General features: G+C 55.9%; 6 protein-coding genes across 6 annotated transcripts; 4 read left to right on the forward strand and 2 right to left on the reverse strand.

The window, feature by feature from the left end:
* Positions 1-2,422: 2,422 nt before the first annotated feature.
* PHACADRAFT_209794 (uncharacterized protein) lies at positions 2,423-4,106 on the reverse strand. The gene is made up of 4 exons (XM_007396609.1): positions 3,537-4,106; positions 3,430-3,481; positions 3,187-3,372; positions 2,423-3,129 (listed from the first exon to the last, which is right to left on the reverse strand). Exons 1-4 carry the CDS (start codon positions 3,600-3,602, stop codon positions 2,927-2,929), a joined length of 507 nt encoding a protein of 168 aa, XP_007396671.1. The 5' UTR covers positions 3,603-4,106; the 3' UTR covers positions 2,423-2,926.
* Positions 4,107-5,103: 997 nt separating this feature from the next.
* On the forward strand, positions 5,104-5,607 carry PHACADRAFT_162344 (uncharacterized protein; the record flags this gene model as incomplete). Its single annotated transcript, XM_007396610.1, has 1 exon — positions 5,104-5,607. The coding sequence occupies one exon, from the start codon at positions 5,104-5,106 to the stop codon at positions 5,605-5,607; it is 504 nt and encodes a 167-aa protein (XP_007396672.1).
* Positions 5,608-6,003: 396 nt separating this feature from the next.
* Positions 6,004-7,441, reverse strand: PHACADRAFT_97943 (uncharacterized protein; the record flags this gene model as incomplete). The annotated part of the gene is made up of 7 exons (XM_007396611.1): positions 6,004-6,386; positions 6,446-6,509; positions 6,558-6,831; positions 6,885-7,056; positions 7,112-7,256; positions 7,308-7,355; positions 7,412-7,441. 7 exons carry the CDS (start codon positions 7,439-7,441, stop codon positions 6,004-6,006), a joined length of 1,116 nt encoding a protein of 371 aa, XP_007396673.1.
* PHACADRAFT_209796 (uncharacterized protein) lies at positions 7,401-9,743 on the forward strand. Its single transcript, XM_007396612.1, has 2 exons — positions 7,401-7,995; positions 8,047-9,743. Exons 1-2 carry the CDS (start codon positions 7,780-7,782, stop codon positions 9,394-9,396), a joined length of 1,566 nt encoding a protein of 521 aa, XP_007396674.1. The 5' UTR covers positions 7,401-7,779; the 3' UTR covers positions 9,397-9,743.
* A 2,089-nt stretch (positions 9,744-11,832) lies between these two features.
* Positions 11,833-13,537, forward strand: PHACADRAFT_145501 (uncharacterized protein; the record flags this gene model as incomplete). The annotated part of the gene is made up of 9 exons (XM_007396613.1): positions 11,833-11,944; positions 11,999-12,602; positions 12,654-12,772; positions 12,824-12,880; positions 12,931-12,957; positions 13,009-13,085; positions 13,143-13,254; positions 13,306-13,374; positions 13,434-13,537. The coding sequence occupies exons 1-9, from the start codon at positions 11,854-11,856 to the stop codon at positions 13,535-13,537; spliced, it is 1,260 nt and encodes a 419-aa protein (XP_007396675.1). The 5' UTR covers positions 11,833-11,853.
* Positions 13,538-15,882: 2,345 nt separating this feature from the next.
* Positions 15,883-24,152, forward strand: PHACADRAFT_145505 (uncharacterized protein; the record flags this gene model as incomplete). Its single annotated transcript, XM_007396614.1, has 6 exons — positions 15,883-16,019; positions 16,070-16,484; positions 16,535-16,653; positions 23,443-23,587; positions 23,642-23,728; positions 23,779-24,152. The coding sequence occupies 6 exons, from the start codon at positions 15,883-15,885 to the stop codon at positions 24,064-24,066; spliced, it is 1,191 nt and encodes a 396-aa protein (XP_007396676.1). The 3' UTR covers positions 24,067-24,152.
* Positions 24,153-24,654: the final 502 nt, after the last annotated feature.

The raw sequence follows: 24,654 nt of genomic DNA on the forward strand, positions 1-24,654 counted from the left end.
CACCACCCTTTTGCCTCGTACCGCCCAATCCACACCCATGCTGTACACTATGTATTTTTACGTTCGGACTCGTCATAACTGTGCGCCGTCACTAAAGCGCTGTCCGAGTCCCAGCTGTTTCCCATGAAGAAGATCCCCTTCTTCCAGTGCTTCTCAACTGCCGCCGCTCCCACGCACTCAGTGCTTCCGTCCCCAAACACCCACGCTCAGCCTCTCTGCCACCCGCTTTCCGTAGCTCCTTCGCAGGACACCCCACCAGTTTGGACAAAATCCTCCACATGAAAGTACTTTGAGATGTGCATTAAATCGGATCGGCTCCCGCTGACCCGCCGTGACCGGATGGCTGCGTCACAGATTTTCTATTACACGCATGCGCGGCGCCTGGATAACGCGAATACCTTCAGACGCGTCCCGACACATGCGCCACGTTCGTCCAGATTTTCGGTTGTCACGGCTCTCGCTGTGGATCAATCCTTCGTAAGCTCTCGCTACTAACCATGAACTAGGGGCTACTGTTAGTGATCGTCTGAGTTACAAAGCCCATGGGGACCCCGTGTACCACAAACCGTTATCCGCCGCCTCCATTGCCTGGTACCATCTAATAGTGTGCTTATCATCAGTTAGTAACTTGCATTGTCACACTTAGTTCTTCTCTGACAAGATATCAGCCAGCGACAGGGTCCGAGTACCACAGTAGCTGATGCCTATCACGAGTCCTCCGCCGGTATCAGTTGATATTTCGTCGCGTTATCAGCCTCGAGATACAGACGCACCTGGGATAATCGTATAAGCCCACTAGAAGCACATCGGGCCCTCCACGACGATGATTATAAGGGCGAGCCTCGTAACAGCGAGTTCTACAACGGCGCTAGGACCACAACTTCTACCCGGTATACGGGGTCTTCGGGCCCAGTCGCCTAGTTGCGCGATACGCCTTGTAAACTTAATTGCAATAACCACAGCCTACAGCTCGTAGTAGACTTGGGATTCCCTTCGACAGGTCCTCGGCGTTGCTAAGTCCAGCCTATTCTGGATGCATGTAGTGCTCGTCACTGGACATGTGGAGGTTCGTTGTTTTACACTCCGAAATCTCCGATATCAGTAGCCGCAAAATAATATCGCACAGTCGAGAGTGTACTCAGAGTCTCAGACTCACCCTCCTACTCCTACGACTCAGCACCTTTGACAGACCAAGGTCGGCGCCGAAGAACATGGCGCATAGCCATCGTCGACCACTGCGTCGTTCAAGATTAGCTTTGTCCGGACTCCGCAGCAGTCAGCGGCACCGAGCTCTACCGCAGCCCAGCCCCTACAAATGCATTGCATAATTCCGTTGCTGCTATGTTTGCTTTAGACTGAGCGGAACCTGATAAGGTGGCGGCGAGAACGTCGATCGTTTGCCCATCGCAGGCAAGCCGGCGGGCACAGCAGCTTCCGGGGGCAAATATCATATACCGACCCCTAACGTGATCGATCCATGCACCGCATTGCACACTCTCGGCAGCGTGGAGCTGCCCAGGGGCAACGCAGAGTTCGCACAGGTGCGTGAATGTTGTAGAGCTGCTCACGCATCACCGCCACGGGTAAGACGGAGCTCATGAATGAACGGCCCAAATGCTCTAGGCACAATGTGCAATGAAATGCACTTCCCCCTCTCGAGCATAATAGACTACTGCGCTGACCGCATTCGCGATGGGTGGAAACCTCATACGTTCATAATGTACCCCTGTGATTGCATAGCAGATGCGTGCTGGATACACGTTCCATGGCACCGTCCGCGGCTCGCCAAATCTTCTCGCGACCATCGCCGCCGTCCCCGGAACTTGAATCACGTCTGTTTAGCTCTGCGGCTGACCCTCGCGCCCGCGGTTAAGGCGGCCTGCTGTGGTGTCTCGCCGTGTTCCACCCTTACCTGCAACTGATAATCTATGCTGCTCGTCAAGCCACTCATAACAGTGTAAGATCCTGGGAATACAGACGGTTTATCAAAGTTACCGGTCGCCGCACACACAGCACACCCTGTTTGCCGGGTCCGCGCGCCAAGAGGCACTGTGCCCAAAAGGAATCGTGTTCAGGCTTCGCACGCTGCGCAGAGAAGCAGCGCCGTGCTGTTCCTACGGCATCTCCTCGACCCTCATGGTGACAACAAGCAGCTGTCTCAGAAACGTCTTCTTTTCTCTCGCCCCTGTATGTCTAGGACTGTCTAGGATCTCGCCGCCGCAATCACGTCAATCACCCCACGCGGTGCTGCCCGCGCGTCTGCAGAGCTGCGCAGTCGTGTTTCGGCAATCCTGTCGAATCGTCGCGCTGATGCGCATGCCAGCTCCGGCGCGGCCGCACACCAGCCGCGCGACCGGCCAGGGACGCGTCCTACGTGCACCGTCTCGAAAGGTCTTGACCTTTCACAGCTCTGGCGCGGCAGCCGAGGCTCGCCTGCGTCTTCGCCGGTGCAACGTTCCACGGTACCCCGCATGCGCGCGGCGCCATTGGCCGGAGCAAGTCTCTGCCCTTTCTTACTGTCTCAGTCAGGCACACCGACACATGCGTACATACCACGCAGCGCGGCCAAGGTTCCACCCAGCCGGCGGTGCACTCATACAGTACGTGCGTGTCTCCCATATGCAACGTCTGCCTGGACCTACCAAGTCTCCGACCTCGAGCGGCTTCCCAGTGCTGCTGCACATGGACGCTGTCAGGCGGCAGAACTGTCATTGGGCTGCACAAGGCTCTTTTCTTCATCACGGCCGCTTTGGGCGCGGTCGGCAGCCCAAGGGCTCGCTCGCCACTCGGCGTCGAACGATACCATTGCAGGCCCTGCACACGACATGGTTTGACAGTGCACCTATTTCAGGTGGTCGTGGTGGCATTAAGCACACGCGCCCCGGCTTCTCACCCACTTGGGTGTAGACTTTTACCGCGGCGGAAGCTACGGCTTGTACTTCCACAGGAGGTTCCGCAACAGCAGCGCGCTCTGCTCAGCGATGTTGTTCGGCGCGTTCTGGACGATGGGATGCGGCGCGAGCGGGAGCTGCGGGAACCCAGTCAGCAGGTTCTGGAGGTCTGTCGAGAGGTGCTGGATGCTGTTCGCTGCCCCGTTGGGGCCTGCGCGGATGCAGAACCACTCGGTCTCTGCGTTGGGTGGTGAACACCATCTTTGGTCCGCTGCAGGGTTGGAAGGGTGCCTACCTCCGTTCGTCGCCGCGTTCCTGTTGTTGAACCCCAGCTCGACGAGCACCCACCGCTTGAGGAAGGTACCGACGTACTGTCCGTTGTTGGTGTGCTCGATGTCTCGGTAGGCCTGTCCTGCCAAACAGAGCTGGTTGCCGGTTTGTTTGCGCACGAGCGAGTTACGGTCAAGTTTGGTCATGTACCCTCACAACAGGAGGACTCACTGGTATGTGGGGTTGTGCGAGCTGTAACGTCTGTTACCGGCTATCGGTCCATCACCGAACTTGAGGAAGAAAAAGTGACCATTGTTGTCCTATGAGTGTTAGGAATGAGTCATATCATATCTATGAGCAGAGTGCAAGATTTACTTCGAGCCCGTGAGGCGAAACGGCGGGGTCTGGGGTTACAATCACGTAGCAATTGCCTGTCGCCATCGCTAACCTGGGTGTTGGACGTTTTGCTGGGATCCGAGGGGTGTACACAGCTGAAAGCGAGCTGCTGAAGCAATCATTTAACTGTTGTTGCCCTGTCTAGGATGTCCGCGCCGTCGCTTGCTCTTGCAGAGGAACAGAGCGGGGACATGCCACAGCCGACGCTCCAGGCTCGAGGACAATGCTTGGCCTGTCAGTGTGCCCTCAGATGCGCGCATTCATGAATTATTCCAGGTACTGCTCGGTTAATATGACATACCTTCCTCCACACACGACGTACTATGGCTTTGTCCTGTTTACAGCAGCGTTACTCAGGGCGTGCAACGTGTCTCCAAGCCCAGAATAATATGGTTCACCTCCTGGAAGCCACGCTCGCAGAACAAGGCTGCTCTTGGTACCTGTTCCTGGACCTGGAGGTTCCTGACCGCCACGACCGCCCTCTGATTGCCCTAGCGGCCGCACGCCGACACCGACGCGCTCGCCGCTCCAAGTGCCAATACCTTTTGCACATCCAACGCACGGATACTTATCGGGGCGTCGATGCAAGAAAAACCTTGCGACGTTGGGGCGGATCGGCGCGCGCGCGGGGGGCGCCGGGATGTACCTCGGACATAACCTCACGCTTCGCGGCACGCGAAAGCGCAGGGCGCGGACCTGCTCGAAGCGTTGATAGACTCTGCAAAGCACCGAGAAAGGTGCGCGTGCGACCTTCGGGGCGGCCAGGACGGCGTCAGGATTCGAGGAGAAGCCGCGAGTGTGCATGTCACACGGATGTGCTCACGCGTGCGACACGGTGCTGCCCCTCGGAGGGCGCACATGGTGCAGAATGCAGAAGTTGGAGCCGGACTTCGTGCGCAATGCGTCTGAGGCGATGTCGTACGAGACGGTGCGCCACCCATAAAAAGATCGTCGTGACGCTATCTCGCGCCAAAGGCGGCGAGTAGCACGCCGACATAGTAATAAGCGCACCATCCGGACATGAATGCGCGCTCGCCGCTCACGCAGGTCATGAGCACAGGTCACGCCAACCGGCGTTGCCACTAGAGAGCTGATAACGGTCGTGACCCCGGGTGCCGAACGATCACAGGTTGAGGCACTGCGAACTGAGCGCGACTCGCGCCGAGATAGCTGTCGTCTATGTCAAACGAAAAGAATAAGCGGAAAGAGGGAAAGCCGAGGCGAGGGCCAGGGGCACGCTCGACCTCGACAACGTTGCACACTATCACTATGTCTGTGCCTGTACCATGCGAAGCCGGCTCAGGGCAATGCACGCCAAGTAGACCAAACGGGGCACATGTTCTCGGGGGCTGATAGGCATCCACCTGAACTTGCATCCCAAGAAGGTCAAGACGGCGACCGACGAGCGTGTGGAAATCTATTGAACAGCATGACAGACGGATACAACTCCTGCAGCGAGCCTGAGACGTAGACCACGGCCGACGAGGCGGCCGAACAGCCACCGTTAGTCCTGCTCCATCGCATCCCCGCCCTCATCCTCCTCCCCATGCCTCGTCGACCCCTCGCAGACACGCCTCCAGCCGTCTTCGAGCGCGAGCCTGCGTGCCCCGTCCACCTCCGCGCCCGCCCGCCGCACAGCGTCCGCGGCCTCGCGGCCTCTGCCCGCGCCCAGGAGCCAGCGCGCCCACGCGAGCGCCGCCTCCGCCGGGTCGCGCCGGCCCCACGCGAAGTGGACCTCCCGGAGGAGCTCCTCGGACACGCTGCCGTCGGCGCGCGAGGCCTCGCCGTCGAAGAACGCGCGGAGCGCGTCGGCACCGAGGAGGTGCGCCGCGGCGAGCCGCCGGAAGTGCGCGAGGCGCGCCGCGGACGCGGGCAGCGCGCTGAGAGCGGCGGCGCAGCGCACGAGGAGGCTGTCGTGCACGGCGCGGAAGGAGGGTGCGTCGCGCATGCGCATGCTCTCGCTGAGCCGCTCCTGTGGCCGGGCGGCGCGTGTGAGCAGGGGATGTTTATACACGTTTGTGAGCGGGATGGCGCACCTCGAGCGTTTTGAGGACCTCGAGGGCAGAAGCCTCGTCACGCACGTCGTCGGCGTGCACGCCCCACAGCCATACGTCTACGACGCCGCGATCTTGCACGAGTGCGCGCGCCTCCTTCGCCGTCTTCTGCACCTGCGCCGCATCTCCCGCGAACGCCTTCTCGGCTTCCAGGCGAGCAAGCCAGACAGGCGCGCAGGTCTTGCCCGAAAAGGTCGCAGTGTATTTCGCGGACAACTGAGTGATATTTTTGGCGAAGGGCAGGAGGGAGTGGAGAGAGGAATGCGCCGTGAGAAGAGAAGTCGCGGTCGCGAGCAGCGGCGCAGGAGCATCGCGGGCAGAAGACTTGAGGAGGCGCTGCACTAGCATGTGTAGGGATGTCAGCAGGTATGCTTTCTGAATAATAAAAATGGCTAAGTGGCTATATCAAACGACGGAGAAGCGTTGCTCACGAGACTATCATCCAGGTCTTCTTTCTTTACCCACTCCTCAATGAACTCCGCATACGACCTTGCCATGCCCTCGGCATCCTTCCCAGAGTTGTCATTGCATACTTCGTGTATGGCAGCGATCATCTTCTCGTTGGCGTGCTTCAGCGCATCCACAAGAGCCGCACCGCCTAGACCAGCGGTCAGTCCACGGGTTGCAGTGAGCCTGACTGCGACTGGGTCTGTGGGAAGCGTTTGCCGCAAGAGAGTATGGAGGTGGTCCAACAACGAGCTACAAAGTGCCGGTGTGGTGGGATAATTTGATAGGAGTTCATGCACCGACACAAATAGAGCCGCTTTGGGCAACGCTAACAGGTACTATTGTGGTCAGCCATACCCGAACCAGAGTCACCGCATACATGCACACCTTTTACAGCGTTCGAGATCACGGACTTCACGATTGCGCCCTGCATGATCTCCTTTCGCGCCTGCTCAGCTTCGTCGCCTTCACCATCCGCGTCCGTCTGCATCTGGTCGACTTTGCGCTCGTTCATACTCTCCTCTACGTCCTCTTGCGCCTTTGCCTTACCTTTGCCGTTCACGTCAATCCCCAGCACATCCCATCGCCTCCGCATGCTCTCCACGAAACCGAGCTCGAACTTGACATATTCTCTCCACATCTCGACGCTTTCTGCGTTTAGACGGATGCCTCGCTGGAGAAGGATGCGGGCAGCAGACGGTGACAGGTGGGCAAGTTCGTGTTGCGCTGCGAGAATATAGAGTGAGGGGACATTTGGATGCAACTGCAGAGCTCTGTGGGGTGTTCACGGAAGGCCTCGGGGGAAGCACAGGCTGAGTAGACGTACCGAGCGCATATACGCCCTACGAGTGACCGTGCACCCTCCTTCTTTGCCACCTGGATATACTGTATCCACAACCCTACGTCCGATTTGAACTTGTTGAGTGCACGCTCGAAGATGTGGAACTGTCTTCGTACGAGGGTGTAATCCGAGACGGACGTGCCTTGGCGGGGCAGCTCTGCGACGAGAACATGATCAGGTATCCTGGAGGTGAAGATGTCTGTCACACGCACTTAGGCGTTCTACACGCTTTTTGCGCAGGGCCTCCAGGCCCATTTCGTACGCTGCGTAGCGCAGATAGTCATTCTTTTTGGCAACTCTCCGGACGAGCGCGGTCTCGAAAGCCGTGCGTTTCTTCATGATCTGCTTGACTTCTTTCTACGTTTGTGTGTCAAAATTTGAACATGTTTGCAGCAGTTCTGGACGCACTTGGGTGAAGAGACCTTTCTGAACAAGGTCCTTCAGCTCGGCGAGCATCTACGGAAAAGAACGTCAACGACGCGCAATGTTTACAAGTTTTTTCTCATACGCACCTGCTCCTGCTGAAACTGCACCCTCTCCATCCTGAACGAGCTCTACGGCGGAGGGGAATAAATGAGGAATAAATGGGCGGGTTGGGCAAGCAGTCTGAGTGCAAAAGAATGCAAACTTCGGCCGCCCGAAAGCGGCAGTGCCACGTGGGTGTGGCAACTCTAATAGCTGGCAGTGCCGGTCCACCGAAAGCAGACACCACACACCCTTTGGCCGTCCTCTCCGATCTGCATGCTGCACCTGCGAGGCTGCACTGTCCCGAAAATAATCCCAGGTCCTTTCATTTCGCCCTCGACGCTGCGTTGCACGGAGATCAATCTACCACTCGCGGAGATCATCGATTCAAGACAGCCAGGCTCCGAATAATCCGATGGCTAATCTCGCGAACGCCAACGGCCACCGCACTCAGCAAACAACGATGCCTCCCAAGGCCCACCGCGCTGCAGGCGGCCTCGTCCGCACCCACTCCAGGACCTCCTCGGGCGGCGGCTCCAGAGTCGGCCTCAGCGAGCTGCGCTTGACACAGAAGGAGCAGCCTCCAAGATACCCAGACAAACCCAAGAAGAACGGGCATCCGCACCACGAGGTGTGTTTATCCGCCGCAAAGGCCGTCCATGTCCTGAACTTTTCCTCGTAGGGACCTGCCAAAAATCTCCCAAGAACGAACAGTGGCATCCGGGTGCACTCGCGAGAACATGTAAACGTCAACCAGACTGCCAGGCGTGCCCCGACACCCTTGAAGAACAACGTGTCAGATACGAAGCAGAAGGCAGGTTTCACGATATCGAGCCCCTCGGAAGAAGGCGACGAGGATGGGTGGGTGTCGAGCGAGAGCGGAGCTGCTACACCGAGAGACGACTCTGATGATGTCGACGAGGAGGTGGTCACACCAATAGAGAAGCAGCCAAAGCCTAAACTGCCACCAAATGCGATTCCCAACGGATTTGTGAAGGACGATCACCCTACCCCCCGCGCAGATTTCCAGACCCTGCCACGCATAGACACCGTCAAGCTGGCCGATGGTCTCGTGCCAGGCCCGCCACCAACATCGCGCGACTATGCGCCCGCCCCGCCATTCCCCGCTCAACCACCCGCACAGTCTAACTTTGCGCCTGCTGTTGCACTTGGATTTGCGCCACAGCCACCTACTTCGCCCGCTTTTTCGCCAGAACCTGCCTCTACCGTTCACGCGGCATCACCTCCTCCACCACAATCGATCCCGCCTGTCACGAAAGCCCGCTCTGAGACCCACTCGCCACCACGTCGCTCGCCGAGCACGTGCACACGCTCGATGACCCGCCCACCATCCACGCATTCGATCTCCAGCTCGTCCCAGCACCACTTGCGGCCGCACCCGCTCATCCGCGCTCATTCCATCGGCTATGGCGCCCATGCGGGCCCGGCGAAACCAGCGCCTCTCGCGCCGCTCACGTCCTCCGAGCAGATCCCCGCCGAGATACCCACGTCGTCGCCGACGAGCTACCGTGCGGTTTCGCCCACGCTGAGCATGCACACGGGCACTGCCTCGCCCGTCCTCTCGCAGCCGTCGCCCACGGACTCGGAGGCGTCCCGGCGGCTGCGCAGGACGTCGCTTACCTCGCGGAGCTCCGGGGGCTCGCTTCCGCCGGGGCCGCCGGCGGTGCTGCCGCTGCAGGGCTCGGCGAGCCACGCCCACCTCGGCCGCACCGCGACGCAGCACGACCGCCAGCGCACGCTGTCGTCCGCGTCGACGTTCGCGGCGCTGTCGAGCCTCAACCTCGGCATGCGCGCGACGCCGTCGCCGCCCAAGACCCCGCTCCAGCACGTCGCGGTGCACTTCCCGCCCGCCGACCAGCACCGCCACCAGCACCACCACGGCGCGCACGCCGAGCACGTGCACCCGCTCCTGCCGCCGCCGTACAACCTCGCGCACCTGACGCTGCTCGCGTACCGGAATCCGCTGGCGGAGTCGTACGAGCGCGTCGTGCGCGCGAAGCAGGCGCGGTAGGACGGGTGTGAGGTGAGAGCGGGTGGGGCGGTGGCCGATTATGTGTATAGACTGGTGCGTTCTACCGTCTTGGCGTCGATAGCGCTGCGATCAGCTATCGCAGATCTTCTTGGCCAGGTGTCGGCTGCACGTCGTCGCTGTTGTTGTTGAATATTGGACTAGAGCCTCTTGCTTCTCGCTCTGCCGTCTCTTCCATAGTCTCTTCTTCATCCCCATGTACTTCTAACACAGCATTGTTTGCTCTCGCGATAGTCCAATCTGAACTCTGTACAAATACCTCTTGTTGACACCGTCGCTGATTGTCAGCCGCAGCCGCGCGTATCGACAGTCCCGAAGGTCAAAGCGAGACAGAAAGCATGCGGTACGTCTGACAGGCCGGAGATGCTCGACGTACGCACAAGGTCGAAGACGGGAAGTTGATCGGTAGTCAGACATGTTCGACGTGCACACAAAGTTGGAAGACGGGGAGATGTTCGAAGCCGCCGTTTGACGTTTGTCCGCAGTCATGGGTCTTTCCATCTGGCGCGGATTCACCACAAGCCGAAGCAGCAGCTGTGACATCCCAATTCAAGTCCCCAGAATGTCCACCTGTGCTTGTCCACCTCACCACATCCCCTCTTCTGAGCACAACTTCTAAAACAAACACCAGCATTCTTACAGTTCCGTCTCACTAGCACTTGTGGACAACACCTTCGTTCATGATTGGTCTTGCGACTCTTGCCTTGTGTTCGGCGGTAGCCTGCTTCTGGCACGGCCCGATAGCGCGCTGGAGGCTACGTAAACCTTGTAGACCCTGCGTAACTCCCACCTAGCCGCGCTCTGCGAATGCTCGTCCTTAACTCTCTTTGGTTGGAAACTTCAAATTCGGCGATTCGACTTCTACTTCTCCTGACGGAAGAGGCTTATCGTCGGATAATTGGGACTGGGTTCTCTGGGCGTGCCAGTGCGATAGGCCTTGCGACGCCGCAACTCTATCAAAAATTTGCTGGACTAGCACGCTCATGAACTTCATGAGCGTACTAGACCAGCAAAGTTTCAATATGAAGGTTCGTTGAGACCTTCTTGGCGGCGGCGGTTACGGACGCAGTGCTCTTCGTGCTTTCCTCTGCCATGCGTCTGACCAGCTCTTCTCGCCACGCCTGGATTCAGCTCATGATACGCCAACAAGAATAGGCCTCGCGGCATCGCCTATCACGTACGTCTCTCTCGGAATCCCCGGATCTCTCCCGCGCAAGAACGTTTCTGGCACTGCGTTGTGCCGCCCCACTAGGTGCCCGTTACTATCGTGCCATACTATCTATTGGTGGGGATAGTGCATATGCAAAGGCGGGCCAACGGCTTTGTGGCGTCGGCGTTCGCTGCACAATGATTTGCTAGCTACGGAACCCATGTGCTGCTTTTCTCCGCATGCGTAAGTTTGCTGGGTGCAACGCGGACGTGCCACGTACGTACAGTACTGTCTCGCCTGCCGCTGCACGCGCAGATTGACCGGTGACCTTGGCTACCCGCGACATCCTACGCTGCCTTCTCTCACAGCCCTCCCCACGTTGGCCATTATATCTAGCTCCGGGCTCCCTGTGCGCCGCGTTCTGCTAGCTCTGCTGTCTGTCATGCGCGACTGCTTGCGAAACGGCGCGATCCCCGCACGACCACCTCCTTCTGACAGATGGCCCTGGTAACTGCCAGTACAATAGTACCCAACCCCACAACTGCCGAGAGTTGTCAAGCCATTTCGCTTAGGGGACTTGCAGTCCCTTGTCGCTGCGCTGCGCTGATGATGTAGACGTCGGCAGTTCTCGTCGTCATGTCGGTGCCTGGCGAAGGGCAGCCTAGTGATCCCAACCCCCTCGTGTCGTGCGCAGTCCTGAAGCCTAGGCTGAGGGTCTACTTAAGATGGAGCTGTAGTAACTGCGACTGGTGGCTGCTCGTCCGCGACGGTCGGGCGGCTCGGGACAGAGCCCGAGGTGTAGTCCAACCTTCAGCTCGTCCTCTGCCGCTGGCATGATTTATCATCTTATTGTTCGAGCTCAGTGACTGGTAGAACGGTTTGCATGTAATAGAACACCGTCTAGAGGAAAGGCACGAGTAGGCCGCCAGACGTCTACTCCAGGGCCGACGGCTACCAGATAGGGTAAGGTGCCGACGCCGATCGATCTGGTCTCGCTTATTAGGTCACCGTAGCTGTTGGGGGATATATGTTTGTTTTACGACATTTTTCGTGTCCTCGATATTATGACACCAAGTCTCGTATCCTTCCGCTTCATCGTCTCCCGCGCCCGCCTCATTCTCCGTCGTACCTTCTATGCGTCGGTCCGGGGAAAAAGTCAACGAATGGCCGCCTCGCCCTGCCACGGAAGCGGATCCCGGTTCGTTGGAAGAGAAGCTTGAGGAAGAACGCGAGGCCAGGAGGATCAAGTGAGTGCTTCAGACGTCCTCCTAAAGCGTGCTGCTGAAAGAATGGAACCAAGTGACGAGATTGATCGCCTCATTGAGCTCGAGAGGCAGGAGCTAAAGAAGCACAGGCCTCAAGCGAAGCTTCTCTTGCTGGGTGAGATCCGTAGCTTGACATGGAAGCGCGATCGAAATTCTGAACGCTCCGCAGGACAATCCGAGGCCGGCAAGTCGACGCTCCTGAAGAACTTCCAGCTTCACTTTGCACCCAAGGCCTTCCACGCGGAAGCGGAGGCCTGGCGCGCCGTTATTCACCTAAACCTCGTCCGCGCGGTGAATTACATCCTCGAGAGCCTGAACACCTCGACGCAGACCTCGGGCCAGAGCTCCGGCTCCGGCACTGGCGGCGCCTCGAGCATGTCGACCGTCAGCAGCGGCGGCCGGCATGGCAGCACTGACACTCTGCGACACCTGCGCATGCGACTCTCCCCTCTGCGCCAAGTCGAGCTGATCCTGCACCGGCGACTGTGTGTGGATGGTCCGTCAGGATCCTCGTCGAGAGGCACCCGGGCTCAAAGGAGCTCTTCGTCAGCGTCCTCGTCTCGCCAACCCGACCTTACAGTGAGGGTTCGCTCGGGCTGGAAGGCTCTCGCGCGGATAGGCCGGCAGACGTCGTTAACCGGCCAGGACGAGCTCCAAGACATGAGACAGATTATAGATGCCTGCCGCGACGACATCATCGCGCTGTGGGCCGACGACGCCGTGCAAGCTGGCTTGCGCAAGCACAACATTGACCTGGAAGATCATTATATTTAGTACGTCGCCTGCATAAATCCGTGCGCGATGCGCTTGCTGAAGCCGAGCAGTTTTTTGAACAATGCCTCCCGCGTCACCTCGATGCGTTACGTCCCGCCGACTGAAGATATCCTTCGTGCGCGACTGCAGACTATTGGGGTGGAAGAGCATCGCCTGGCTTTAGAAACAGGTACGTCCTTATAGTTGTTGTAGGACGCCCGGCCGATGACACAATGCATAGGAGATTCAGGAAGCGAATGGGTATTTTACGACGTCGAAGGTTGCCGCGGTCAACGGAGTACGTCTCTTTCGATGTCGGTGTGTCGAGCTCGTCTGATGGTCTCGTAGCCGCTTGGGCTCCCTTCTTTGACGATGGTAAGCCCTGTCTTGTCTGAGCTCCCAATAGATCTAAAGACGACTCCTCAGTAAATGCGATGATATTTCTCTGCCCGGTATCAAACTTCGACGTACCACTCAAGGAGGATCCTAGTATCAATAGTTTGGTGAGTACAGGGCGGTATAGTCTCAAGAGTCATACTGATACTTTCCTTTTGCCACAGTTGGATTCTGTTAGCCTCTGGAACACCTTGTGCGAGAACAAGCTTCTTGCTGACGCCACATTCATTCTATTTCTCAACAAGATGGACCTTCTACACCGGAAGCTCAAGTCTGGTGAGTCTACCTGGTGCCAGTCTACGTCCTGAACCTGACGAGCCGGCTCAGGAATTAAATTCTCGGATCATGTCAGTTTGTACAAAGATGAGCCCAACGATGCTGAGAGCATTGCCCTGTGTATGTATTCCGTGCATCGTTCTTTGCCTTGTTCTGTAGTCTTCACATTGCTATGACAGACTTCAAGCGGAAGCTTTCCGCCGTACACAAGCACTACTCTCCAAAACCTCGGGCTCTGCACATACATAAGACTTGCGCCATCGTATGTCATTGTCCTGAATGACCGTGATCCTTATCTCACAATTGTTATCTGTAGGACACCAAAACAATGTCGGCCATCTTGAAACGCGGTGCGTACCCGTCTTTACGCTAAATACTTCATTGTTTCTCATTTCCGCCATCCACAGTCAAAGACTCGGTTCTTATTTCTGCACTCAAGGATACTGCTATGGTTTAAATGCAAATTGACCCTGCAGGACATGGGACGCAATTTTCTTGATGCTATTTAACCGGAGCGTGGCTACGGAATTGGGCCGCTTCCAGTCAAACGGTCGTTAGGACTGACTGGCACCAATGACGCGATGACGGCGTCGTATTTACACTCATTAACTTGCTCCTCTTTCCTTATCTCTAACAAATTGTGCGGAAGTTTTGACGTCGAAAACTAATGTCTGATGCGGTTCCGCCGTCGTTATTATCAAGCGATCCACTCAGATCGCAGTAAACGGCGGGGGAAATTACTCGAACAGCACTCAAACAACCCAGGTAAAGAGTCGCTGGGCTCTGTTTCATATTCTTGTACTCCCCCTGCAAGTTTGGCAAACGACAAGACGGATGATGGCATAGGGACGGTTACATCCAAACGGCTTTTCTACTCCAAGGTTTGCAAATGTCAGTGAGAGTATATGCGGGCCCGGTCTGCTTGCAAACGAGGCTTGTAGAACTTTTGGAGAACTTAGCTGACGTACAAGTCAAATGTGGCCACAAACTTGTTGACTTGCACCAAAGCGATTATAATGTGACGGCGCAGTCCTAAGATCACGGACCGCTACTCAGCGTTGTCATCGGACATGATAACATGCATAGCAACACTCGCAGCTGATGTTTGGGAGCAGTCTGAGGCTGCTTAGCAACTAAGTACACAGGCAATTGTCAGGTATGTCAACTATATCCCTCAGCGATGCCAAGCCTATGAGGTCGGTGGGCTGTTCTCGACTCCCGAGGTGGAAACATGACAGCGGAAATTGCACGACTGTGGCTGTCATTCCAATGAAAGGACGCAATAGCCTGCTCGTGCCTTGTCTTCCTCATTGGCTCTGCCGGTCTCCGTCGCATCGAACTTCAACTAGCGTGAATCAGAGGCAGAGACTTACGAGCCTGTCTACGAGACAACAGCTGAGGAAGCATCCACCAAAACACACATCAGCATCGTCTACCAAAAGTTTCAGTTCTGCAAACAGCCCCCTCGCAGTTCGCGGAGGCGTACGATTGACCTGAACTGAAGACTCGGCATCACGGTTGGGTCATCTTGATCGGTGACGAAGCACATCCCGCAAGCCCGATTTTAACCCCGTCGTGAGCCTCCTCGGTCTCGGTATTTACGAAGTCTTATAGTGTATTGGACAGAGTGGGAACCAGATTTTTGAGGATATTGCTTTCTCTCGGAGTCGCTGGAGGAGCATAGCGCGTCGGCAGCGAGCGATCTGTCTATAAATATTAATGCGCTCGACACTATCTTCAACGAGACCAAGGGAGCCCGTCTTCCATGTACCACCGAATTGGTCAAGAAAGCTTGCCTAGGATGACACCCGAGTCATCCGAGGCATCGACTCAGAGGAGTGCATTGCTCACTTTCGCGAGCTCTGCAGGCGAGAGAGCTTCTACCAGCAGTAATTTGTAGTCTGAAAACAAGCCATCGAGGTGTGCAAGTGGTAGTAGAGATTCGATAGATGTTTAAGACGGCCCGGCGGCTGGCAAAGGAAATTTAAAGAATTTCCGGTCGGACAATGACGGGGCTGAAGCGCTGGACCTTTGTGGCGCCAACAGGCGCTCACGGCGGCCGTACTCGATTTACAAGGGCGTCTATGGTTTGCGAACAGCTGTGACCAAGCACGGTGGTTTCCTATTCTTATTCGTGTAGGCTGCTACTCCTCACTTTCCTCGCTTGGCCTTAGTACGTTCTACACAGTACGCTGCTGTTTGGTCTCTGTCTCACCGCGAGCGTCACCGTTCCGATGTTCCGCCAAACCTGTACAGGAGCCCATACCATAGTTCCCCGACTAGCTCGGAGTTCAGGCGTCAGGATGTCCGGCTGTAGTTGCAACTATATGCAAAAGTGAATTCCTCGTCCCTTCCTATGACTTGCTTTCCTTCACCTTCGCTTTCCTGAGCTGTCGGCTCCGAAAGCGCGTCATCATGACTCGCACGAGGCGCAATGTGATTGAGAAGACGGTGTAGGCGACGAATTCGCCAACGAGATGCCTGTCACCGCGAAGTCTTTGACATCCAGCCAGCGTCCAGTCCTCATGGCGGTATCACGCGGCGTTTCCCGTCTGGGCGACGCGGATCTCCTATATAAAGGGCTCCTGATCTGCAAAGGTAAGATCCCTTTTGTGTACTGTATTCTCCATGGCTCCCACCAAAGTCATCATCGTCGGCGCAGGCATCGCCGGCCCTCTACTCGCCGTCTTCCTCAAGCAGAAGGGCTACGACCCTGTTCTCTATGAGCGCACGGAGTCTGTTTCCAATGCGGGCCTGAGTCTTTGGTGCGTTTACGATGCGCCATCTTTATGGGTCGTCCTCTGATTGCTTGTAGCCTCCAAGCCAACGGCCTCCGCGTTATCGGAAAGTCCCCGGGGCTCATCGGACGTCTGCACGGCTGGAGCATTGACAACATGCTTTTCTACTCTGATCTCTCTGAGGACAGCGGCGTCATCGCTGAAAACGACGTTCCGAAGCGCCTTCGCTCCAAGTTCGGGCCAACTTTTTTTGGCATCCGTCGTCCCGTGGTGCTCCAGGCATTGATTGACCACGCAGAGTACTCCGGTGTTCTAACTAAGTGGGGCCACAAGCTCGTATCGCTCGAGCAGGGCGAGAACTCTGTCAAGGTCAGGTTCGCCAACGGCGCCGAAGACACTGCGAGCTTCGTTGTCGGCTGTGATGGTCTGCACAGCAACACGCGGGTTTGCCTGTTCGGAGAGTCTCCGGCGAACTTTACCGGGCTTACGCAAGTGTGTGGGACAGTGTCATATTTTTATCAATGCTGATAGTCTACACGCAGTGGGGAGGCATCTCTCCCATTCCCGATCAGCTCCGACACAGATCCGCTTTCATGAACATCTTTGGCAATGGGATACACATGATCGCGTACCAAGTGTCCGACAACACCATTTCATGGGCGTACGTTGCTCTGCGATAGATTGCACCTCGTCGGGTATTGATAAACCCAAATCTAGCATCACTCAACGGGAAGCTGAGGCAAAGGAAACTTGGCGTGCGATGGATGAGGTCGCGGCGGAGGAGTTCCGGAAGTCAACGCCGCTCAAGGATACAGCTTTCGGTGCCAAGGAGCTCGTGCAGACTGGGATCAACATTACTAAGGTCAGGATGAAAGCACGCGAGTGTGTGAGCAGTGTCGCTAATGCAGACGCGTAGTACGGCCTTTACGACCGTCCGGAACTGAAGACCTGGCACAAGGGCCGCGTGCTGCTCATTGGTGACGCCGCCCACCCAACAAGCCCCGTAAGTCTCCCTCTCATGCCCTCCACACCATGGTCTTCATCCCCGCCGTAGCACTTGGGCCAAGGCGCGAACCAAGCCTTCGAGGACGTCGACCTCCTGATCGAGCTGCTCGAGAAGCACAACCCGTCCGCGCAGCCTCCGTCCACGGAGGCCCTCGGGACTATCTTCTCCGAACTCGAGGCTGTCCGCATCCCGCGCTCGTCGGCGATGGTGCAGGGAGCTCGCGCACAGGGCGAGACAAGGGTTGTGCAGGGTGTCGAGGCGTGCAAGGCCCGTAACGATGTGTACCGCAAGGACTGGTCGGACCCTGACGCGATGATGGAGAAGATGGCTGCGTCGCTGCAGCCGCCCCCGAGATGAGAATCATGAGATGCATAATTATATGCATATGATGTACAGTAGCAACCGTATCCCTTATTTTCCCCCGATGTACTGCAATATGACTATATTCACATGGAACAATGTGAGGCTTGTGAGCTGTCTTTCATGACACCACAATAATTAAGCTTTACCCGTAGCCCTAATTCCCTGTGTACTGTGTAAGGCCAAGCGCAAGGGGCAGCGGCACAGTAAAAATGAGACGAAAGAAAGGCCTAGCCAGGATTCGAACTCCGTTTGTTAATTAAACGCCCCAAAACAAACTCATACTCCTAAGCCACCGGGCTAAACATACAATTGATATTTAAGTAGTCTCTGTATTGCATTTACTACAAGCGCTTGACACGTACGGAGCATGTTATGCGCGACGTGTAGCCAAGACACGACCTAGACACTATCACAGCAGTAACGCTGCCGTTAACATTCCGCTCTCTCTTGACAAGATGTGGCTTACGGATGCGCAGAGTATGTCTGTCTGGCTAATTAGGTCTCTCGACAAGTGTTCACCCGCTACGCTGCAGAGATTGGCGTGGCGCTGACGACCTTCGGAGGTCTGTTCATGCTCCTGGGTGTTGTGCTGTTCTTCGATGGTGCATTGTTGGCTCTCGGAAATGTATGTATTCTATGCTCTGTGGAATAGAATATAGGCTCATGAACGCCCAGCTTCTGTTCTTGTCAGGCTTGACCCTTATCATCGGCCCCCAGAAGACGTTCTACTTCTTCGCCAGGAAACAGAAGATGCGCGGTACTGTCTGCTTCATTGGGGGTATCTTGCTTGTATTCCTCAAGTGGCCATTCGTTGGCGTGATAGTGGAGACATTCGGATTTTTGAACCTCTTTGGGTACGTGTGATCTTGCCCTACTGCGCTTGGATAGCTAATTCAGGTCTTGTGATCATACAGAGACTTCTTCCCAGTAATCCTGACATTCCTACGTCAACTACCATTCGTCGGCAGTCTCCTCCAGCTGCCGTACATCCGAGATGTGTGTCCAGTTCTATACTCCCTTATACATATTGACCGTATTTCAGGTTGCGGACCGTATGGCGGGCTCGCGAGTATCGGTCGTGTAGTTGTTAACCTTCGTGTCACCGTCCGGGATACCTCAATCTATATCTGCAATGTCCAAACGTTGCTTGTGCATTTTAAAACCTCCTGCCGTTCAATACCCGATCGTTGTCAGTTCCGGACTTTGCCCATCATATCCGACCTCGTATCCTGTGGTCATCAATTACGGCCTTTTATGGCGGGCTCTTCGTATCTCGCTTATCTCGTGGACACAATTGGGGCTCAGACAACGCTTGATGTCGCCAGTACTCGAGTTGATCGAGACCTATGGCTCCAGGTACGCTCCCATCTATTTGCAAACTGGTGCTAGGTTTGATATTTCCCGGGCGGTCCCCTCTCATATGCCGCGCCCGCTATGATATCTCCTAGTTACGCACGTTTGTGAGGCCGTAGTCGTGCCGTTCGCTCTGCTTTATTGATATGTTGCTGCTCGATCATCTGGTGGCTTCGGCATGGCCGCACCCCAGGGATCGAACGTGGGACATACCGAAGCCTTCGGGTTTGCACTAGCTGGTTCATCCCCAGACTAGGTAATTGCTAGCCCTAGCAAGAACAATGGCGGGCAGGCGGGCGGCAACCTAGTCGGGGAACGAACCAAGAATACGTGGCGATTTCTCGTTGCTGGGTGCATACTTGGAGACTATGCTGCTGTCGAGGGTCCGGAGTGATGACAAAGGAGGTTGTCATTTGCCACTCGGGAATTGAACATACTCATGCCCAACCTGCTAAGCTTCGGGCCGACGTCGCGCTGCGGGCCTAGGTCTGAGGAACCCTTGTCCTCATACAGGGTGGACACTATCAAAGCGCAGGATGGCCGAGAGGACTGGGAGTCTACTAGTCGTTGGCTATTTCCACAATTTCTTGATTCGGAGGATCTCCTGTGGCGCAGCTTTCCCGCACTGCACACCTCGGTACACACCGTCCTCGGCAACTAATGCATTGGTTTCATTCCCACAGCATGCGCTAACCCATCACTACCGCCATCACGTAGTGCATGAAGGGGGTGACCGGCCTGATACGTATGTCCTCCTTGCTTCCGAGCGGACAGCCCATGACCAGTCGCTAGTCTCTTTGACGGCTATCGGCACCAGTAATCGTTGCGGTGTGCCCTGCCAAAGCCAGAGTTCCTGCGGAACGATACTCACAATCATTACTGCAAGTGCAATCGATCTCGCTTGATGCGACGCGATAGTCGTAATGGTACTGCGAACACGTCAATAAATAGCACAGGGTTGTCTACGCGTATTGATGCAGCCCGTAGGTGTGTGGCGCGCGCGTAGTTTTGGCATGTTGGGGGTAGGAAGGTATTTAAACTCGTATGAAATGTGGGCGCGCTCTGCACTCGCAGCTTGTAATTCTCAACATATCCATCTTTCACCCTTGCGGCGGGTACACTACTCAAACATGGCTCCAGCTCGCGTAGGTGTCATCGGTGCGGGCATCTCCGGACCCGTCATGGCCATGTTCCTCAAGCAGAAGGGATACGACCCCATCTTGTACGAACGCCTCGACGCCCCATCCGACGCAGGGCTTGGCATAGGGTAAGTTGAAACCTACTCCTCCTATTCCTTCACGGGAATGCTGACGATTCGTAGCATCCAGCAGAACGGCCAGAAGGTGCTCGCGAGGATCCCAGGTCTGCTCGAGCACGTCGACAGCTTCCAGGCGGACGAGCATCATTTCTACTCAGTCCTACCAGAGGACACCGCCCTGCTCGGGATCAGTGACCACCCACGCCGGCAGCGCGAGCTGACCGGGTACGGGACCATGGGCGTGCACCGCCCGACCATGCACCGGCAGCTCGTCGAGTACGCGCAGAAATTCGGCGTGCCCGTGCATTTTGGACACAAGCTCGAATCGCTGGAGCAAGCGGAGGACAGCGTCACTGTTACGTTCGGCAACGGCGTGAAGGAGACGTTTAGTTTCGTGGTTGGATGCGACGGCTTGCACAGCAACACCCGTGGTTGTCTTTTCGGGGAGACGCCTGCTGATTATACCGGCATATCCCAGGTATGTATACATGCTGTCTATCGCGTCTCAAGATGCTTATTGCCTGTAATTCTCAGTGGGGTGGTTTGTCTCCGACTCCTGAGTTCTGGAAGGGAAAGCGTGCGCCCGCGGACTACTACGGAAATGGTTCACATATGATTGTTGTTCAGTTGAACGACTCAGAGATGGTCTGGGCGTAAGTACTTCACTGTCCCTGCTGTGATATATTCTCGCTCACATGAATGTGTTCTTGGTATAGTATTTCTCAAAGTGAGCCGGAAGCCAAGGAAGACTGGCGGTCGATCGATGACGCGACAGCCGAGGAATTTAAGAGAACATCAAAGTTCAGCGAATGGCCTTTCGGGGCCGGGGACTTGGTCAAGGACAGTGTGAAGATCATTAGAGTAGGTGCTTTGCTTTGCTCCCTGTGACAGTTGACTAATGACTCTAGATAGTACGGCATATACGACCGCCCTCAGCTAGAGACATGGTTCAAGGGACGAGTTATGCTTGTCGGCGACGCCGCCCACCCCACCAGCCCTGTAGGCACCTTTCGTTTCCTCGCAGAACAAGTCGAGCTGACGATCCTCCGTAGCACCTCGGTCAGGGCGCGAACCAGGCCTACGAAGACGTCGGTCTCCTGGTTGACCTCCTCGAGAAATACAACCCCTCGGCGGAGTCTCCGTCGACCGATACGCTGGCGACCGTCTTTGGGGAGCTCGCGCGAACTCGCTTGCCGCTCACTGCAGATCTCGTCAAGAGGGCGCGCGCGCAGGGCGAGATGCGTGTCGTCACGGGTGTCGAGGAGTGCATCAAGCGCAACAACTTCTATCGCGACTTGTGCGCCGACTCCGATAAGCTGAAGGTGCGGTTTGGGGTGTAAGCTGCGACTGCGACTGTCTCTATGTTTTAGTCGTTTGTACGAGTACGATGTCGCGTTAGCGCGGCGATTATTTCCTCTTCGTTTGTATTTTTATGTTCAAAGGTAAAGTCAGGAATACGAAAGTCGCTGGTTATGTCTACGATCGCTTTCAAGGGAAGCCATCTTGTGACGCAGTTTTCCCTCGCTTCAAGATTACTTGGCAGCATCTTGCCTGCGTCTAGCGCGTTGAATGCATGTCTCCTTTGCAGCTAACTGCAAATCGATAGACCAACATTCGATTTTTCTAGTTGTAGCCCCATTGCGAGACGTCTGGCCTACCGAAATGAGCACTTCGAGACAGCTCGGCACGGCTGCCGATGGCTTAACAGGTGGCAGCGCTGTTCCAACGATGGTGCTTATCGTTGGGTTGTGCATTGGCTCCCCACACTTTATTGTCCAGAGGTCCTAGCTTTTCGCCTGTGCTCGATTAGCCTCAAACATGACGTCGTCAATGTAGCCACATTGAGGCGACATGCACTAATTGGACAGCTCGAATGAGAGGTGACCCTTACTGTTGTTGGCGGCGCGGGTATTGAGCTCGACGGCCCCGGGTCAGCCTGAGCAGATAACTTGACTGACCACGGTACCTCGGATGGCACCTGGCAACTCAAGTGGGGTCGAAGATTACGAGGTGCTCCACCAGGAGGTCACGGATCCTGATGTATCCTTGGGGCACATTCGTGATTACTGGTGCGAAAAGCTGTGTAGCTCTCTGCAGAGAAGAATATTGTCGCGTCTACCAAATTGCAATTGTCTTCCAGGTTGAGAATGTGCACTGGGGGATATAGCACAGATATAACACGTACCGTTGCGCAAGAATTTCAGAAATATATACTGAACAACGTTGAGAATTGGTGCACCTAGGTGCTATTAATTACGTTTGCACACACCTCACAGATACTCTTGTCGAGATTCTGTCTCAATGTGCGTAGATACCTGAACTATTCTCTCAAACCAGATCCGGCGTCATGCCGGGCGGACTTTGAAACTGCCGGCGTACTGATCGCGTCAAACGCGTGACAAATCGTTTACACTCTCATCCAAAATGCTGCGAACACCTTGGGGCGCGTCAAGCCGTGGAGCGGCCATCTACACGTATCGTCGGCATGGCGTTGCCACATGCGTTCATAGTCCTCCACGCATGCTAAGAGAGGAGGATATATGGCCATGGAGAGCGGGCGTTACATGTCTGCATTCACATTGTGACAAGCCTTCCAGCATTCCAACCCTTCCAGTCACCCTACGATAATACACTCGTTCAGTATGTCCCTCACTCGCGTAGGCGTCATCGGCGCAGGTGTCTCTGGTCCTGCCGCAGCCATGTTCCTCAAGCAGAAGGGATACGACCCCGTCCTATACGAACGTCTCGATGCTCCCGTTGATGCAGGCCTCGGTCTCGGGTATGCACTATCTTGTCATCTCTCTTGCTAACAATAGCTGATGCACCACAGAATTCAGTACAACGGCCAGAGAGTACTCTCCAGGATCCCTGGGCTCCTCGAGCACATCAACGGCTTCCAGGCGGACGAGTTCCACTTCTACTCGGTCCTGCCCGAGGACCCTGGTCTGCTCGGAATCAGTGAACATCCACGCCGGCAGCGCGAGACTTACGGGTTCGGATCTGTCAGCGTCGAACGTCCGGTCCTGCATCGACGACTCGTCGAGTACGCGCAGAAACTTGGTGTTTCTGTCAAGTTTGGACACAAGCTGGAAACGCTCGAGCAGGCGGAGGGTAGCGTCACTGTTACGTTTGCTGATGGCGTCCAAGAGACTTTCAGCTTTGTAATTGGGTGCGACGGCCTCCACAGTAACACGCGCAGCTGCCTTTTGGGGAGACGCCTGCAGACTACACGGGTCTGGCATCGGTATTTACTCGTATATTCCTGCCTCTGTCAGAGCTACTAATTGGCTTGTTACAGTGGGGCGGTCTATCTCCCGCACCAGAACTTTGGAAAGGAAAGCATGCGCTAGCCGATTTGTATGGTAACGGTGCACACATGATTATTGTCCCCATGAGCGACTCAACGATGATCTGGGCATAAGTATCACGTTCCTCTTTGCTCAAACTTGTTTACGATCAGCCGTTCGTAGTGTCAACATGCGCGAACCGGAGGCCAAAGAAGAGTGGAAATCGATCGATCCCGCAGTGGCCGAGGACTTCAAGAAGAACTCGCCGTTCAGTGAGTGGCCTTTCGGCGCTGGCGAACTGGTCAGGAACAGCTTGAAGATCGTCCGGGTTGGTACATTCCCACTTTACCATAAATGTTGATTGGCTGATTGCTGTCGACAGTACGGCATCTATGACCGTCCTGAGCTGAAGACCTGGTTTCAAGGACGAGTAGTCCTCGTCGGAGACGCCGCTCATCCGACCAATCCCGTAAGCACTTCCGGTCGACTATCCAGGGCACCATGACGACCTCTGCACAGCACCTCGGCCAAGGCGCGAACCAGTCATACGAGGATCTTGGTCTGCTGATTGATCTCCTCGAGAAACACAACCCCTCGGCGGCGTCGCCATCGACCGACACACTGAAGACAATCTTTGCAGAGTTCGAGCGGGCGCGCCTGTCGCTCACTGCACACCTCGTGAAGAAAGCGCGCATACAGGGTGAGATGCGAGTTGTCACGGGTGCCGAAGAATGCATCAAGCGCAACGATTTCTATCGCGATATGTGCGCCGATCCTGCTAAGCTGAAGGCGCGGTTTGGTGTGTAAGCTGTGCTGTGACTTACGTAGCTATTGAGTGTACGAGTACGATATATCCTCTCAGATTAAATCTCCACGTTCAAACCATTTGCTGTGCCCAACAATATAAAAATTGCTGGGGATCTTTGTGACTGTCTGCCAAATTTGAGGGAAAGTGGTCTTGTGGCGCAGCATTCCCGCGCTGCGGAGAGGCTACGGGCGGCGTCTTGCGGGAGTCTGCGCACACTGCGCGTTTTCTTTGACTACGCGATCAACTTTGCACATTCAAACATTCATGACTGGTGCTTCTTCTCCCGATGTTTACGTTTAGCGATAGGGCGCATGCTTGACAAAAGATGGCCTTGGCCGGACCTGTCTTGGATGTGATGTGTGTGAAGGTGAGCTCGAGTCATGCTCAACTCCATCGTCATTATGGCAGATACGGTATATGTGAGAGTCGTTCGCGATTGTATATGCTCTTCTCGCCTCCCTGAACAGACGATCTGATTAACCGCAGCAGCAATTCAGATGATGCTCGGTAGCTGCGGTAGGGTCGAGGATGGCCAGCTGGGACGTCGCAGCTCCTGATGTGCCCTTGGGGCACGTTTATGGCTATTG

The sequence above is a fragment of the Phanerochaete carnosa genome (genome assembly GCF_000300595.1).
Source record: "Phanerochaete carnosa HHB-10118-sp unplaced genomic scaffold PHACAscaffold_6, whole genome shotgun sequence".
Taxonomy (NCBI): Eukaryota; Fungi; Basidiomycota; class Agaricomycetes; order Polyporales; family Phanerochaetaceae; genus Phanerochaete; species Phanerochaete carnosa.

What these genes read in the sequence shown, in the direction of transcription:
- PHACADRAFT_209796 (XM_007396612.1), top strand. Translation starts at nt 7,780, where the DNA reads ATGGCTAATCTCGCGAACGCCAACGGCCACCGCACTCAGCAAACAACG. An exon ending in ACGGGCATCCGCACCACGAG is followed by an intron (nt 7,996 to 8,046) that starts GTGTGTTTATCC and finishes TTTTCCTCGTAG; the next exon opens with GGACCTGCCAAAAATCTCCC.
- PHACADRAFT_209794 (XM_007396609.1), bottom strand. Translation starts at nt 3,602, where the DNA reads ATGGCGACAGGCAATTGCTACGTGATTGTAACCCCAGACCCCGCCGTT. An exon ending in CGGTGATGGACCGATAGCCG is followed by an intron (nt 3,373 to 3,429) that starts GTAACAGACGTT and finishes TCCTGTTGTGAG; the next exon opens with GGTACATGACCAAACTTGAC. An exon ending in GAACGCGGCGACGAACGGAG is followed by an intron (nt 3,130 to 3,186) that starts GTAGGCACCCTT and finishes CACCCAACGCAG; the next exon opens with AGACCGAGTGGTTCTGCATC.